Source organism: Cinclus cinclus, chromosome 28, assembly GCF_963662255.1.
Source record: "Cinclus cinclus chromosome 28, bCinCin1.1, whole genome shotgun sequence".
Taxonomy (NCBI): Eukaryota; Metazoa; Chordata; class Aves; order Passeriformes; family Cinclidae; genus Cinclus; species Cinclus cinclus.
In genome coordinates this window covers 4,696,100-4,712,028 of record NC_085073.1, presented here as the reverse complement: position 1 = coordinate 4,712,028, position 15,929 = coordinate 4,696,100, and the positions used below count along the sequence as shown (strand labels likewise).

General features: G+C 42.4%; 2 protein-coding genes across 11 annotated transcripts in view; one reads left to right on the top strand and one right to left on the bottom strand.

Moving 5' to 3' along the window:
• EPS15L1 (epidermal growth factor receptor pathway substrate 15 like 1) overlaps positions 1-7,253 on the bottom strand; it is a 46,416-nt gene extending 39,163 nt beyond the window's left edge. For 7 of the 9 annotated variants that reach the window (XM_062510265.1, XM_062510261.1, XM_062510262.1 and 4 more), the window contains exons 1-6: positions 7,193-7,237; positions 2,793-2,834; positions 2,484-2,573; positions 2,202-2,249; positions 1,444-1,539; positions 742-804 (exon numbers count right to left, since the gene is read on the bottom strand). In XM_062510265.1, coding sequence (XP_062366249.1) covers positions 742-804; positions 1,444-1,539; positions 2,202-2,249; positions 2,484-2,573; positions 2,793-2,834; positions 7,193-7,222 — 369 coding nt within the window. In that variant the 5' untranslated portion in view covers positions 7,223-7,237. Of the gene's footprint in view, positions 1-741; positions 805-1,418; positions 1,540-2,201; positions 2,250-2,483; positions 2,574-2,792; positions 2,835-7,192 lie in introns of those variants that run through there. The other 2 variants (XM_062510260.1, XM_062510266.1) reach the window with 2 other exon arrangements.
• Positions 7,254-10,907: 3,654 nt separating this feature from the next.
• C28H19orf44 (chromosome 28 C19orf44 homolog) lies at positions 10,908-15,903 on the top strand. Of its 2 annotated transcripts, none has more exons than XM_062510309.1 (7): positions 10,908-11,036; positions 11,467-12,048; positions 12,336-12,690; positions 13,237-13,313; positions 13,400-13,835; positions 14,646-14,741; positions 14,869-15,903. In XM_062510309.1, the coding sequence occupies exons 1-7, from the start codon at positions 10,998-11,000 to the stop codon at positions 15,123-15,125; spliced, it is 1,842 nt and encodes a 613-aa protein (XP_062366293.1). In that variant the 5' UTR covers positions 10,908-10,997; the 3' UTR covers positions 15,126-15,903. The 2 variants fall into 2 exon arrangements, with proteins under 2 accessions (XP_062366293.1, XP_062366294.1); XM_062510310.1 differs by having other exon boundaries at positions 14,646-15,035; positions 15,400-15,903.
• Positions 15,904-15,929: the final 26 nt, after the last annotated feature.

The window sequence follows — 15,929 nt, the reverse complement described above, 5'->3', positions numbered from 1 at the left end:
GTGTGTCTGTGTGAGTAATGAAAATGAGAAAGAAATTAAGACTGGTCAGTAATATATTCATCCTAAATTTCCAAGCTTTCTTGCAAGTGCCTCTGTACTGCATTTAAATGCAAACCCATACAGAAAGCTTTGAAATTAAGCTCCTGTTATGATAGCCAAGAGATTTTACCATGCAGCAGATAAGTGCTTCTGTTTTTAAGAAATGTTGATAAACTCTATAGAACTGAAACTTATTCTTCCCACTTTAAAGTACCTATAACTACAAGTTTTTTTATTAGATTTCTACCTTTTGGAAATGTTTGCAGTTGAAAATTACCTAAATATAAATATACCCGCATAGTTATTTTTTCCAGTTTATATCTATTGCTTGCATCTTTGAATACTAATTAGAACATAGGAACTTAAGCTTTAAATTAATAGTTAGACTGGATGTGGTGAAATACTTTGCTGTTCCCAGTGGGATTTCTTCATACAAACAAAGTGCCTAATTGTAGGATTCTGGAAGAAATCCAGGCAGAATACTAAAATTCATTGTCTTAAAAACATCACACCAGTGATTGTCAAAGGGTGGTTTATAAAACTACACCTTGGTGTTCTCTATCGTGCACAGGTTTGCACAGAAAGGGAGGACTTTTGAAATGGGAAATATATTTGATACAAAATTCTCTCACTGGGAAAACTACACACAAGAAAAATATTTATTCTAAAAAATGGATGGAATGTGTTCTCTTTTACACTTACCCTAACAGCCCAGTGAGTCTCTGTTGAGGGTGGTGTGATCAGCAAAGGACTGCTAGTGTCATGCTAAAAATTAGAATTTTTTTTATTTTTATATATCCACATTTTTATATAGATAAAATAAATACACACACTTCTGTCTCCAACCCTTACTAACTGCATTAAGTCTGAGATGGTTATAGACATGAAGCTTAACTACATTGAGGAAAATAGGCTGCACATGTACCTAAATAAAAGTCACACTCATTTTATAGCATTTCAGCACTTGGGCAAGGACATTGAGTAGATGCATTCAGTATCTAAACACAGAACCAACACAAGCCAAAGAGGTTCTGCAGCAGCTACTGCAGGGCAAAGCTGCAGCGGTGCTTTTTACTACTCATTCTTGTTGACCCAGCCCCAAAATAGACTTTTTTCTTTCTTTTTTTTTTTTTTTTCCCCCCCATAAATTCAGAGTTTAGCCACATCAGCTTCGTGGCCAAATTGACTCACTTTGGTATTGCAGTCCAGGAAGGGGCTAGTTTCTTGTCACTCAGCATGACAAGACTGCAGCAGCCCTTGCTGCTGTGTCCTAAGGAACTGTTTGACAGCAGCCTGAAGCCCCAGAATCGTGATATTTATCAAATAGAAGATTATTCCAATGTTCCAACTGAAGCCTTAGTTCTCATTTCAATACATACCTGCATTTAAGTGGATATTACTTACAAATTTAGGAGGTGGCACAGTCAAATTCAGACTGCTCAGGTTTACATCGTGGCCGTTCTGTGCACAGGCTACAAGGCGCAACGCAATATAGAAACCCTACAAACAAACAATTGTGTTGTCTATTAAAGACCAGTTTAAATCACAAAAAATAACCCATTTACCATTTTTACTAACACTGTACATGTGCAACTCAGCAAAAAGAAACCCCAGATGTACAGACCCATAATGACAACTACCCCTTTGCTTTTAAGGACGAGTCAGGAAAAATGTTATAGTAACAGGAAACAATGAGGAGAAAACTGGAAGTTAGCTTATATGAAGAACTCTCTTCTAATTAAAATACAACAATTTTTCTTAAGAATTAGTAATATTTTGAGTTTATTGGTATCTACAAGTAACTTGCTATTTTATATTCCAAGCCATTTTTAGCAAAAACACTAATTTTTTCACGCAAGAAAGTCTTCTAAAATCAAATCATACTTTTTCATTTGTGACTCAATGACTGTGTATCTACGCAGTACACACACACTGATGATTTACAAAACGAAAGAGATACAGAAAATTAGAACCAAACTTTTCTGCAGCCTCACTGAGTAATACACTTGGATATGAGCGGTGCTGGGGAAAAAACTCATCTTGTAAACAAAAACTCAACCCTGAAAAAGATAAAGATAACTACTAGTGGTACCAGGGCTTGATCGAAACAAGGCTAATCTGGGAAAGGTAATAGAGGAAGTCCACATGAACATTTAATTTACCTGTTTATCTAAGTATCCTTTACCCTCTGGGTCAGCCAAATCCCATATCTGTGGAGATACAAAATAAAAGCTACTGTGAATTTCAAAGAAAACTTAGCTCAAAACTTCCTGCTGTATGTCTTCCCAAAGTGTTCATTCAGCTGTCAAGTTAATGATACACGACGTTCCTGACTTATTAACAATAGATCATTACACAAAAGACAAATTTTCTTTGTAAATTTTTCCTTTCATTTAAATGAAGTGTACAGACAATTACTGCATTATCCAATTCTTTCAACTTACTTTTCCAAGGATGATATCAGAGAGACCAGATTTTTTAAGAAACAGAGCAGCTTCACTTGCCCCAACTCTCCCTGTGTATGCTGGATCTACCTGAAGGAGAAAAATGAACACCTAATTAAAACATGACTGTTGTGAAAACAGGTTTAAGAAATGCAATGTCTCTTGCCTCTAGGTGAAAAGGAATCACACAAACTGCATCACCACCTGGAATTCACACAGTTTTAGCACTCCAGTGGGGAAAAGAAAGACAAGGAAATCTTGGAGAAGAAGAAACTGCACTTTATTTTAACTTTTTTTTAAAGAACATACCTGTTTGTAATAGGTTTCATATATTGGATTCCCAGTAGAAAACTGAAACACAAGAAACAACAATCAGAATTGACAGGAAAGGATATATATTATTGCACTTTGTGTATTACTGCTATCAAAAACCTAAAATGCTGTGTTAATTTGCTGTGCTACAAACTGGACACTTGGAATTTAATGTGGATAACAGCGATCCACCAAGACCACAGGCTATTGTCATCTCTTAGAACTTCTCATTCATCAGGATTCCTACTTCTTCTCACACTTCTACTTAATGACACTACATAGGGATAAGGTTTTGAAGAACAGCTTTGAATTATTTGCCAAAGTATTTCATATCTCAACATGAGAATTACTGATAACAAAGGCCCAGTTTTCAAAATAATGCTGATGGGACTACCTCTTGCATCACATACATCCTTACAGAGTATTTTCAGCAGACAATTTCAAACACACTCACCCACACCCCCCTGTGCCTGTGTTAACACATTTTCAGGACTACGACCTTAAACTGAAACAGTAAACAAAACAAAACAAAAAAACCCAAACCAAAACATACATATGTGTATGTGTATATATATATATATTTATAATGAATGGCAAATTAACAACTCTCTGACAAAGCTTCTGGAAGATTTTAACTTGGTGTAATCACTACACTACACAAAAGCCACAGACCCAAGGGAAGCCTTGTCTTTTCAGTGTACTAAACAAGCAGATCCCAATCCTTCTTGCTGACGTTCCAAGCAGATGGGAACTGAATGCCAAAAGATGCTGAAGCTCCAAAACCTATCTTCTCACTCGCCTCCTACAGTTCCATGTGAGTTCTAGCCCTGTGAAGGTTATCCCTCCACACTGTTCTCCTCAGCCTCAATGCCAGCAGCAAAACCAATCCAGTCAAAAACAGGTCAGTCCTTAGACCACTCAGAGGCCTTAAAAAGAAAGCAACAAAACAACCCAATAAAGAGTTTAATGAGCGAAATGAAGATATGTCACAAAACCTGCTTGGCACAACCATTCACCACCTCCATGACAGCAGTCAGACACCTGAAAAGGAGTACTTCCCACTAAGTCCCATCACTGCTATATCCCCTCCCAAATGTCACCTTATTCCTTGCCATCCTCACAGATTTCCAGATGTTCTGCCTACTCTGAGAGGAAGGAAGGCAGGAACATGATGAAAGAAAAGACCAATCAAGAACATGAAAATTTTATTTTACACCAAGAGAACCTTCTTGTGAGTTTACAATAAATGTGCTAAATCTTCATTTAAGGAGCTATCCATAATAACCAAGTTCTCTGAACCAAGCGTGAGCAATCACTGACCCTCTGAAGATTGCAGGTCTATTTGAATAGAAAAATCCTGCATTTGCAGAGCAGTTTCCTAACTGTCTTAAATGTACTTTAGTTATATTCATCAACAAAATAAACTACCACGTTTTCCAGCATCAGCATCCGCTGGAAGCTCTCACTCTTCCTGATGGTGGACAGGATTTCAGACAATGCTGCAAACATAACTTAAAGATTTGACTATTCTTTGTGCTGGCATGTAAACGATCAGCACATATAAGCATTGTGTTCCTGTCCAAGCAGGAAACACATAATTCAGAGAAAAGGTGGAAGCAAGAAACAGCCTGTTCCACTCTCAATAAAACCCAGCATGTTTTCAGCCAATTATCACCAAACTATGCAGCTCTTGTTTATCAGAAAGCTCAGACAAGAGAGTCAACCACCAACTACAAGCTCCTCTAACTGATGCAGTGAGTGACCTAGAGCATGCAGAGACTGGTTTTGTACCAAGATACAGAACAAACGGCTCCAGCAGCAGGACCGAGTGATCTCATCCCATCACCAGACATTCCTGTCACCCTCATTTGATACTGCCAGCCAATACTTGGAGCTGACTTACCTGGCAGAGGTGGCAGGAAGCCAGGGTGATGTGCTTCAGTGCTGTGAAATGTCTTCTACAGCAAATTATTCACCCAAGCGCCGCTGGAAAGCACTTCAGGATCAATTCTCTACTTGCAGAATTTTACAAAGATTCAGTCTCTCTGACCAATTTACCTAAATGACTACACCTCTGTGATGAAGCAGACCAGACAAAATGGGTCCAAGTGATAAAAATAGCACAGCTCTCTGTCTACCCGTCACCATATGTGATGACATCACCATCATTCAAGGGGATTCTGTAATTTGGTGACATCTGCTGATGAAAGACCAACCCAAGACTGTCAACGCCAGCAGAGACAAAGATTTTGAAGAGTGTACAGTTGATGATGTCAAAGCACAACCTGTTCGAGAGGTTCCGTTTGACTAACAGTTTATCCATCCCGTGGTTTACATGCCTGCTCTATGCTCCCCAAAACATCACCTCTGACCAAGGCTTTAAACCATCTTCCAAACAGACCCTTTGGAGCCCTAGTGCCTCGTTGTTTAATCTCCAAGTTGATTTCCTGTTCATAAGCTCAAACCTTGTGCCTGCACGCCCAGAGCAGATCTGCACACCGTGTTTGAGGTACACAGTGCACATGCACAGATACTGCTCCAAGCCCCATAGTGCAGGTCTGGGAAAAAGGCAGGAGTAAGTGCCTGCCACCAGAACAATTCATACAGCCACTTCTTTTTCCTGAGGTCATCTCAGGGTCACAAAGAGCTCTGGATCACATCAGTTATTTTAAATAAAATTATTATTATGATAAATGATTAATGATAAAATATGATCAAATATTTTAAGCTGCTTGAATTACCCATGCTGTTTGCAGCTCTTAATACATTGGTATCAATAGTCTTATTTTATATCTTTCTGAGTGGACATGCCACAACATTATAGCATATGCACACTCCTAATTCTGTTTCTGGCATTTACTCTAATTAACAAACATCTCCTTACTAATCACAAAACTGAGGCTATTAAAAGAGGAAGTTTATTACTTTAAAGGAAATTCTGTTTGCTGTCCCGATTACAGCTGGATTACTCTTGACAGTTCAATACAGGAAAACAAGTTTTAGAATTACAATGCTTGCACTATTAGTTGGAAAATACTATAAAAATATGTTTCAAGAATGTGGTCCTTTATTCCCTTAAACATAACATTTTCCATCAAGAGGAATACCATTGAAGCCTGTCTCTCAAAGAGCAACCAGAATTTAAACAACATAGAAACTCTATTTCTAAAGTAAATATTTTATAATTATTTGATTTTTGCCAATGTACTGTAGAAGATTCACAGGTACAAACTCTTTCACATCCAGAGTTTGACTTACATATTCTGCACCACATTAATCACCTGAAAATTTCTGCTAAGTTTGTGTGCACATGGATGTCTTCAGATGTTAAGTGAATATGTTCACTTAATCAAATCTATGTTAACGAGGACTCCTGTTAAATAGAAGCTAAACAGCAGTACATGTTCTTAGCAAGACACACAGCCAGTTATCTAATTTCACTGGGAGATAAATTTTTAGAGCATTTTAACTCAAAGATAATTATTAAAAGGAAATTGATATATTTAAATAACATGAATTACTAACAGGAGTCATTTGGAATGCCTGACTGGCCTAGGCACAGCATAGAAAATAGTTTCAATTTCACGATATTAAATGTAGGGGGGTGGTGTTGCTTTTCTTTTGCTTTAAAGCAAAGAAGTAAACTGACTCTTTTCACAGGGCTATCGAAAATAATGAACAGCGATCACACTGCTTAGGCTTGAAATATCTGGGTGAGAAATCAATCAAAAAAACTTGAAAGAACAGAAATCAACCCAGGCTTTCCAAGCATTCAACCAGAGCTGGAAACAGCCTCTCCTAAGGGTCAGGGATACGTGCCCTGTCCCCTGTCCTGAAGAAGCTCATCCTCCTCCTGACACGCCGCTCATCCCTCAGCCCCTTCCCGGTGTCCCCGCTCATCTCCTCAACACCCCACACAGTCACGACACCCTGTCACAATAGCTCCGCAGCTCCAGGCGGCACCGACCCGCCGGTACGAACAGGAAAACGGGATGACGTGCGGAGCACCACTCCTTGCCTTCGAACCCCCGGCCCACGGTAATCCCGACGGCTCAGGGTGGGGAAGCTCCAGGAGACCCTCAGCCCCTCCCCAGGGAGGCAGCTCCAGGGCCTCCATGAGGGGAGGGCGCCAGCGCAGCCTGTGGCTCTGCAGCAGCGCCCGCCCCGGCCCCGGGGTACGGCGGGGGCCGCTGGCCGCCCTCACCTCGTCCGGGTCCCGCTCCCCGCCGCGCCCCGACCCTCATTCCCCGCGGGCCGAGCCCCTCCCAGCACGGGGCCTGTCCTCAGCGCCAGTCCCGGCCCGGCTGCACCCTACTGCGGGGCAGCGCCCGCTGCCGCTCCCCGCGCCCGCCCGGCCGCCGGCTCGGAGGGCCGCGCGTCCCCACACAGCCCGGTACCTGCTGGCTGAGGGGGATGAGCGCCGCCATCTTCCTCCCGCTGGGTCGGGCCGCGGCCGGGGCGGAGCGAGGGGCGGGAGGCGGTGGCACGGCCGGGCCGGGCCGGGCCGGGCCGGGCGGGACCGAGGAGGCGGCGGCGGTTGAGGAGGTGCCCGAGACCGGGCGGCGAGTGGCCGTGGCTTTATCGGGGCCCGGCAGGCGCTCCTCGACGGCAGTTCCTGCTGCCTGCAGCGCTCCCCAGAGTCACTGAATTGTTTAGAACGGAAGAGACCTCTTAGATCATTGAGTCCACCCTTTGACCGTTCACCACCTTGTCAACCGCATCAGAGCACTGAATGCCAGGTCCCGTCGCTCCTTAAACCTCCAAGAATGGGGACTACACCACCACCTCCCTGGGCAGTCACATAATCCCAAAACGAGCGAATGGACCACAGCGGGCCACCAGGTCCCACGTCCCTGCTCCAGCAGGGCCACCCCAGAGCACACGGCACAGGATTGTGTCCACACAGTGCTGGAACATCTCCAGTGAGGGATTGCAATCTGTTCCAGTGCTCGGTCACTGCACAGTAAAGAAGTTCTTCCTCATATTCAGGTGCAACTTCTTGGGCATCAGTTTTTTGCCTGCTGCCTCTTGTTCCATTGCTGGGCCCCACGGAGCAGAGCCTGGTCCATGCTGTGGCCCCTCCGTGCAGACACGGACGGGCAGGGTGAGGTCTTCTCTCAGCGCCTCCTCTCAAGGCTGAACAGACCCAGCTCCCTCAGCTTTTCCTCGGCAGAGAGACGCTCCAGTCCTTGATCAACTTTGTAACTCTAAACCTTGTCAAAGCAGCCTTCCATCCAGTGAAGGTCCTTCATCCCCAGTGGAGCTTCTTCTGGTCTTGGATCAATTTATCAGCATCAAATACACCAAAGTTAACAAGTCCCTGACTGCAGAGTATAAATCCTGAACAGCAGCCTGACTGAGGCTGGATCGCTGTGATCACATAGAAGTTAAATCAACAAGAACTCGTTTAGGAAAAAAAAAAAGGTGCAGGGCAACTGTCATATTTAAGAACTTTAAAAGTTCTTTATCCCAGACTGTCACTTAATTGCTTTACAGCTCTTGGACAGGCAAAAGCAGAAAAATTTGACCTCAGTCAGTCAACAGACTACAAAGTGTCACAGCCGCTGTCGGGGCTTCCAGGGATTCCCCCACTTCCTTTCTCCTCACCACACAAAATCCTCTCAGCAGTGTCCAGAGGTAAATGAAGAGCCCTGGGCTCTGAAGTCTGCCTTAATTTCTTTCTAAATTTGTAGCATTAGTTCTTGGGGGAAGAAGGAAGCGCAGGAAAGCGGAAGGACTTGGAAAGGATTGAATGAAATGACTGGAAAAGTTACAAGATTGAGGTACAAGGCAGGTCAGACATAAAGTCAGGCACGTCATTCATTGCTTCCAATTAATTTCCCTCATTGCATTAATAAATAAATAAATAAAAGATGGCATGCAGGCACTTTGTATGTCTATTTCAGAACTGTGAAAGGAAAAAAATCTGTCCGAATTAAAAATTTTAGACTTACAAGATCAGATTTGTGAATGGACAGACTGCTGTCAGTCCCACAACAGAGCTGGAATGGTCCAGCAGGAGATAAGCATTGACTCGGTAAGATCAGAAATTCTGACAGATGCACAATGGCTACAAGAGTTAAGCAAAGCTTATCTCCTCCTTGGTTCCAAATATGTTGCAAAGCATTCTTTGCCCATTTGACATGCTGAAGTCTTTATTGGAACATAAAAGTGCAATATTCCTTCAATAAAAATGAGCACTAATTTTACATTTAATATTAAAACATTAAAGTGTAGAATAGTTACAAAGCCTCATGCTTTATCACATGTGGTTTCAATAATACATTGAAATACATAATTGATAATGTATTATCAACTATAGCAGTGTTAAGATACAGTTAATAAATAACCTGTAACTTTTTCTATAGAGAATTTAACTGCAACACAGTATTTTTTATTTAAAAAACTGCAAGTAGTTACAAAACCTAATGTTGCATCAAAAAAGCCGGTATTAAAAGGACTCCATTGGAGCAGATTTCCACAAGCTGTTAACACCACAATCCTTATGTGATGTGAGTGGAAAAAATGTGAACTTCTTCCAAATAACAATTAAAACTCTTCCATCTCAATATCATTCCCCACTACTCTGTCCCTTCCAGAGTCTTCTTTGCTCTCTGTTTTGTTTCTTAAACTATTGCTCCAAGTATTTTCCCTCCATAGTGCTTTCTCTCTCCTGCTATTCCTCAGCCTGCTTTACATGCATTTCATTTTTAGGACCATGGGATTCCAATTTCATTTTTATGCACCAATAGCTTCTTAATCAGATTAGACAGGGAATTTTTAAAATGTGGAAACGAAGAATGAAATCACCCATGAGGATTTCGTGTTCACTGCATTTCTTCCCATGTTCCATCTCCAAAGTCTTTTGCATAAACCTCAGCATCTGTTATGGAGAAATTGTAAAAAATTGTGCCAGCTTTCACTTTGGAAGGAAAACAGAAAAAAACCCCAGGAAGTCTGTTTTCTTAAGAGTCCTCAGACTACCCATCTCATTTGGTTTCCATTCCCCCTCGGATGAACTACATGTTCAGAATACAGTCAGGCAAAGAAAATGGCCCAAGGTGTTCCCTTAGCTAGGAGTAGGAAATTATTTATAAAATGTATAGAGGAGTTTTGACCACAGTATAATACTATTCTGAATTATTATTATTATAATTCATCCCAAAATTCAGGTCCTCAGCACTACTTCCACCAAGGGTTCAGGTTCATCTCAATCATGAGGAAAAATAAGAAAACAAAAGTGAACAGTGCCCAGTTCAACTATATTAAAAAGAAATTAAGTAATCTACTAATACAGAATAAGGAAAGCAAATTACCTCAGGTTTGATGTCATTTAGATCATAACTTCAGATTCAATCACCCCAATCTGTGGGCTTCTCTGATTATTAATTTTCCTCAGTGGTAAACAATCTAAATCATCTTGTGGCCTGCCAGATGCATTTTGTTACCAATTTTTATTTCATAAGATTGAACTGTAAATATAATCAAAAGATATAATCGGAGTATATAGCTGTATGTGTCTGTCAGACAGAGTTTCAGAGACAGCAAGGCAAAGTTTTTAAGAACCTTAAACTCAAGTGTTAGGAACTGCCTTACAGCAGAATAACACTAGAAAATACTAGAAAACTAACTCAGAAAAACAAAAAAAACTAGGCAAAAATAAAAACGATCCCTGGCATAAGTTTAATAACTATATAATTGTATTACAACACTATATAACGATGTTGGATACCCAATGCCAAATTTCACTGCGACACACGAAGTACAAGTTTCACTAAATCCCCGGAAATGACACACAAGTACAAAGGGCAGGTAAGAGGCTACAATGTGCTGTTTCAGCGAGGGGTCTTAACGCAAATCCCGCTCAACAACTCGCTCCAATAATTAGCGAACGGCGGGTTCGTAAAACAACCGCACTTCTCGACTCCGGTGCACGCTGGGGCTTGCAGTCGAGGCGCTCTGTGCGGCGGCTGTAAACCTGCTTGGGATTGGCTGGCGGCGCTGAGGCGCTCGCGACGAGCCAATGAATGGGCGGGATATTAGGGAGTCGCGGAATCCAGGACAGGGCCGCGTGCCGCCCACTCTAGCCCGGCCCAGAGAAGCCTCCGCCGCCTCTGGGCGGGCGGACCTGGCGGCGTCTTCTCCGACCCTGTCCTGCCCCATCCGTCCTGCCCCGTTCAGCTCTGTCTCGTCCCGTCCCGGATGGCCGCGGTCTCTCGGGCACCCGCGGGCCGAGGTCAGGTGAGGCACCGGCGCCCTATCTCAGTATGTAGTTAGGCAGCCTCGGCCCGAGCCGGTGTTTGTGTCCTGTGTGGGGAGGGATCTGTACATCCCCCTTCCTACAGCTTCCTGACAGAACTGAGTGCAGCCAGGTAGTGACCAGCTCTGCTCTCAGGGAACCAGCGACAGTACGAGAGAACAGGCTTAAGCTGTGCCAGGGGAGGTTTAGGTTGGACATCAGAAAGAATTTCTTCACAGAAAGGGTGGTCAGACATTGGAAGGGGCTGCCCGTGGAGTCACCATCCCTGGGGAGACACCATCCCTGGAGATGTTTAAAGAAAGACTGGATGTGGCACTCAGTGCTTTGGTGTGGTTAGCGATATGGGGAATCAGATTGGACTCGATGATGTCGGGTCTTTCCTTAGGTCAGTGACTCTGTGATTCTTGGCAGGGCCACAGCCATGTACCCCGCAGGACCGGCCCCCGTGGTGACCTCACGGTGATGGACACAGAGCCGGAAAACGTTGGAAGAACTCCATCCCATCGCGGCAGGTTCCTGAAGGTGTGTGATGGAAACGCTCGTGGGAGCCTGCGGGGCCGGATGCCGGGAAGCACCGTGTGGGCAGGGAGCAGCCATGGAGCCCAGAGCACTTTGGGCAGGGCCTCCCACACGCGGTTGAGCTCAGTCCTGAATAAAGTGGCACAACTAGAAAGCAAAATCATGTGTCAAAAAAAGCACCTGGAATTGCAGAACACTGACTCTGGCCTGAGGCCTTTGGCTGAGGAGTGCACCACATCTGCCTCTGGGCATGAAGGTGGTGCCAGGGGCAAGAAGTACTGGAAGAATTATGGTACCACCAGTGGGAATGGGACCCGCGGGGATGCCTGTTATGAGGAAGAAAGCATCCAAAGCCCTAGAAGGAATGCTACCATTAAACAACAGCTTGATCTGGATAGCGATGAAGAGGAAATGAGAGAATTGATGGAGAGCTCTCTGGAGTTTTCAAGTGGAAAAGGGAATCAGAAGGTTCTGGTAAGTGATGCTCAGTGGGGTAGAAAGGTAAATACAAATTTGCTGGACTTTGTGTTTTTATTAATGCTTTTATATAATTGTTTTAATTGATTGATTGCTTTTTGTTTAGATAACACTAGCAACTAAATTTTAAATTTGCATTTGTGTCTTGCTTGTGATAGGATTCAGGTTCACACGTTAACATCTTAAAATTGCTCTTATTTTACCCACAATGCTTTGTTCTCCCTTTAGCAATCTACACATAACAAAGGAGTAACATAAAACTCTTTTTCATGTTCTTCAAAAAGAGCAAAATTCCAGTTCCATCAGGAAGGGCTCCTCCACCTCATAAGGAAGCTTCACCAGCAGAGTTATGTAAAGCATCTTCTTTTCACAACAAAGACTCAGAGAAAAGTGTGTTTGGTAGAGTTAATTCACCAGCATCTTCACCTGCCAGCAGAAATCTGTCAGGACATACCATGAGATCTCAATTGCTATCATCTTCCATGAAAGACAACACTGTAGAGATTGGTCTGCCTAAAGCAGGCTACACCAAGCAAATCCAAGAATCCCTTGAGAGTGACAGAAGTGAAATAAAGTCATTAGATGAATTATTTTCTGAAGGGACTGATGCAGAAAATTCAACCAGCAGCAGCTTGAAATGTAAGTTTCCTAAAATACTCAGTATGAATTGTACTGATAATTTAATAAATTCTCTTTAATAAACATAGGCAAATAATCACTTTGAAAGGATTCACTGGTGAAATTTTATATAAAGCAAGGCCCGATCAAAGTAATTATCTTGAGCTGTTCTTTTTTTTTTCTAGTGTAATAGGTTTGTATTTTTCTTAGCTTTTGCCTTAATGGGTTCAGATTAGTGATGCTGCCCTGGGTGACATTATATCAGAACAAATAGGTCATTTAGAGTAGTTTTCATGTATCAGTGGCACAAGATACTAATGGGTCAGATTAAGAACAGCTGGAAATGAGGGGCAGCAAAAATCTGTGGAACTTCAGGAATGTCAGCAGCTCAAAGGAGGAAATTTTAGGAGTTTCTACAAAGTTACAATCAGTGACTGATTGCTGTTACTTTTTAGTGCTAAACTAGGAAGGTAGAACTAATTCTTTTTCCCCTACCTTTCTCACTCACGGGAAAGTGTACTGTAATTTTAATGTAAATTCTCATGCATAGGTGTCATTCGTTTGCAGGCTTCAGACTGAACGTCATGAGCCTTGATGATTTGGCACCAGATACTACCAGTAAGGCAGCAGAATTAAAGCATAAAGTAAGTAGAAATTCCCCACTAGCACATATTTCCAGTCTGCCTTTGTTTGCTGGAGTGTGGGGGTTCTAAAATAAATATTTTTACAGGGAAAAGACATCCAGTTTACTCAAGAATCAAACAAATATGTGAAAAAAGATACATTACTGGTGGAAGAGGACCAGACTGCAGTAACTAGTGTGAGTAATTCTTCTGAAGAGGATGTTGAAAAATGTGTCTCTGAAGCTGAAATCTCTGAATATTTAAGTGGAGTTTCCTCAGATTTCCCGCCACACAAACAGGATTATCTTGATCAGAATGAGAGAACTGTTAATTCAGAATATTCTGAAGACTTTGAAAGCTCTCAGTCTACAGCAGACAGGGAATGTGTAGAGAGACATGCTGAGAGCTGCTCTGGAGGACACCTGTGTTCAGGCTCATCCCTGTTGGTCACCCGAGAGGAGCACAGCCCAGGGCACCAAGTGACCGTCACAGAAACCGCGGTTCAGACAGCAGAGCCTCCGTTCACCTACTGCTGGGCAAAGGGTGAGTTCAGCAGTTACTGCCCTCAAAGTTTTACACTTTTACATATGCCCCATCGGCCGTGATAGACTTCTTCACTTCAGTGCCATCTTCCCCTCACTGGTGCTAAATAAAAAATTGTCTAAAGCCCAACACTTTAATCTCTTTGTCTACAGAAGAGACAGGGATTGAATATCATAATAACAAATGTTTTTTGGTTAAAAATAACCCCACAGGACCTAAGGATGGATAAGCAAGTGTTAGCAATAGAGCTCACAATAGCACAAGTAGTACTCTCAAATGAAATTCAATAATCTGACATCTTTACTGTCATAAATAATAGCATTGTAGGATTATTAAAGTGATTGCTCATTCATAGTTCTTTTGCGTTCTACTTTTCTTTTGGGAAAGCATTATGGCCCCAGGACTGGATCAGATACAAGCTTTGATATCCTGAGGGGTAGCTCCCTGCCTACATCTCTTTACTTAAAGGAGAAAGTGCTAAGAGCCACCATTCCTTGCCACGCTTGAGGAGAAAGTAGAAACTTCAGTGTCCCTGAAAACAGCAGCATTGAGTACAGAAGTCTTTATTTTTACTCTGCCTGGGGTTAGAAAAGGTGCTTTCTGCAACAGTGTTGTGAGCCTGAGAGTAAAGAAACTGTGGAAGTGGTTTAACTATGTCAACGTCTTTTTTTGGCTGACGGAATTCTCCTGTTAGGCTGTACAGTGGTTTTAGGGTAGTTGCTCTCCCAAGAAACTGCTGAAGAACCAAGCAGTAGCACTAAACCTTTCCCCCCTCCTCACCCAGTAATTCTGATGCTCTCCTATGCACAGCAAACCCCTCTGCAGTGCTCGCCCCACCTGTTGGAACTAGCTACTCTGATCCAGTGCCGATTGCCAGTCACGTCATCAGCATGGATGCAGTGGAAGGTACTGAAAACACATTTCTTTTTTTTTTTTTTTTGACTCTATTTTCTGCACCTAAGCCCAGCTTGGTTTGTTCAGCCTTTGCTGCTGGCTGTGCCTTGCCCCAGTACATCCTGTCCCTTTCTTGCAGCCCTGACTGCGTACAGCCCCTCGGTTCTCGTTTTACATGCCATGTGCAAGCAGCACGTGATGCTGACCCAGCAGTTCGTCCAGAATGTTCACCGCCTTCACACATCCCTCGTGGAGTCATTAGAGCATGAGAAGTTCCACTACCATACCCTGGAAGAGGCTAAAGAGGTATTTATGACAAACCAGAGATTCAGAGTATATTCCTTTCCAAATGCTTGCAGTATTTGCAGCAAACCCAGTTTCTTTGCCTATGATTAATTAATGAGTTTAAAAGGAAAAAAAAAAGACTGAAGTCCTGCTGGAGGCCATAGTTTTTAAAGATTAAGGTTTCTGCTGTAGCATTTAGCTGTCCTCAAATGAGCAGGGATCATTCAGATGCTTCAACAGAAGGGTCACTTTCTGTTGCTAGTACAGAAATGTGCAGGTATCATGACATGAAGATTAGTTGTGTTCTACTATTTAATAAATAATGATCTATATATACAGACACTAGTTTTTGGGTTTTTTTGTTTGTTTGTTTTGTTTTTTTCAGTACATCAAGAATCACAAATCCCCACCTCTAACAATTGAGCAAGCACTTGAAGAAATTCGGAAAGCCCAGGAGAAATAACTGCTTGGACAGTTACTGAGCTTTAAGTGACACTTATATTTACAGCTCTAAGGCTGAAACAAGAAACTTTTCCAAGTTGCACAGATAAGGTTTTCAACCATTTTGGAAGGATTCGTACAAACTGCAATGTTATTATAAATTAGTTAGTATAAGTTGCTAATTATATATAATTTACTTTTCTATACCTGAATGTTTTACTCATGTACACAGTACAGGGATACACAGGAACCTTCAGCCAGACTATGTCAGTGAAAGAGATGTCAAGGTAACATTTCTGTGTAAAGTAGTCATGGTGTACATATTTGTGCAGTGAATTGTGACATCTGTGATCCCATCTATGATGGTGGTAGAAGTGAAAGTCTGTACTACAGCCCCTGAGAAATATGACCACAGCAGGAAATTACCATATCCTGGCTTCAGTGCTATTATCCAAGCAACATTTCTGTATAATC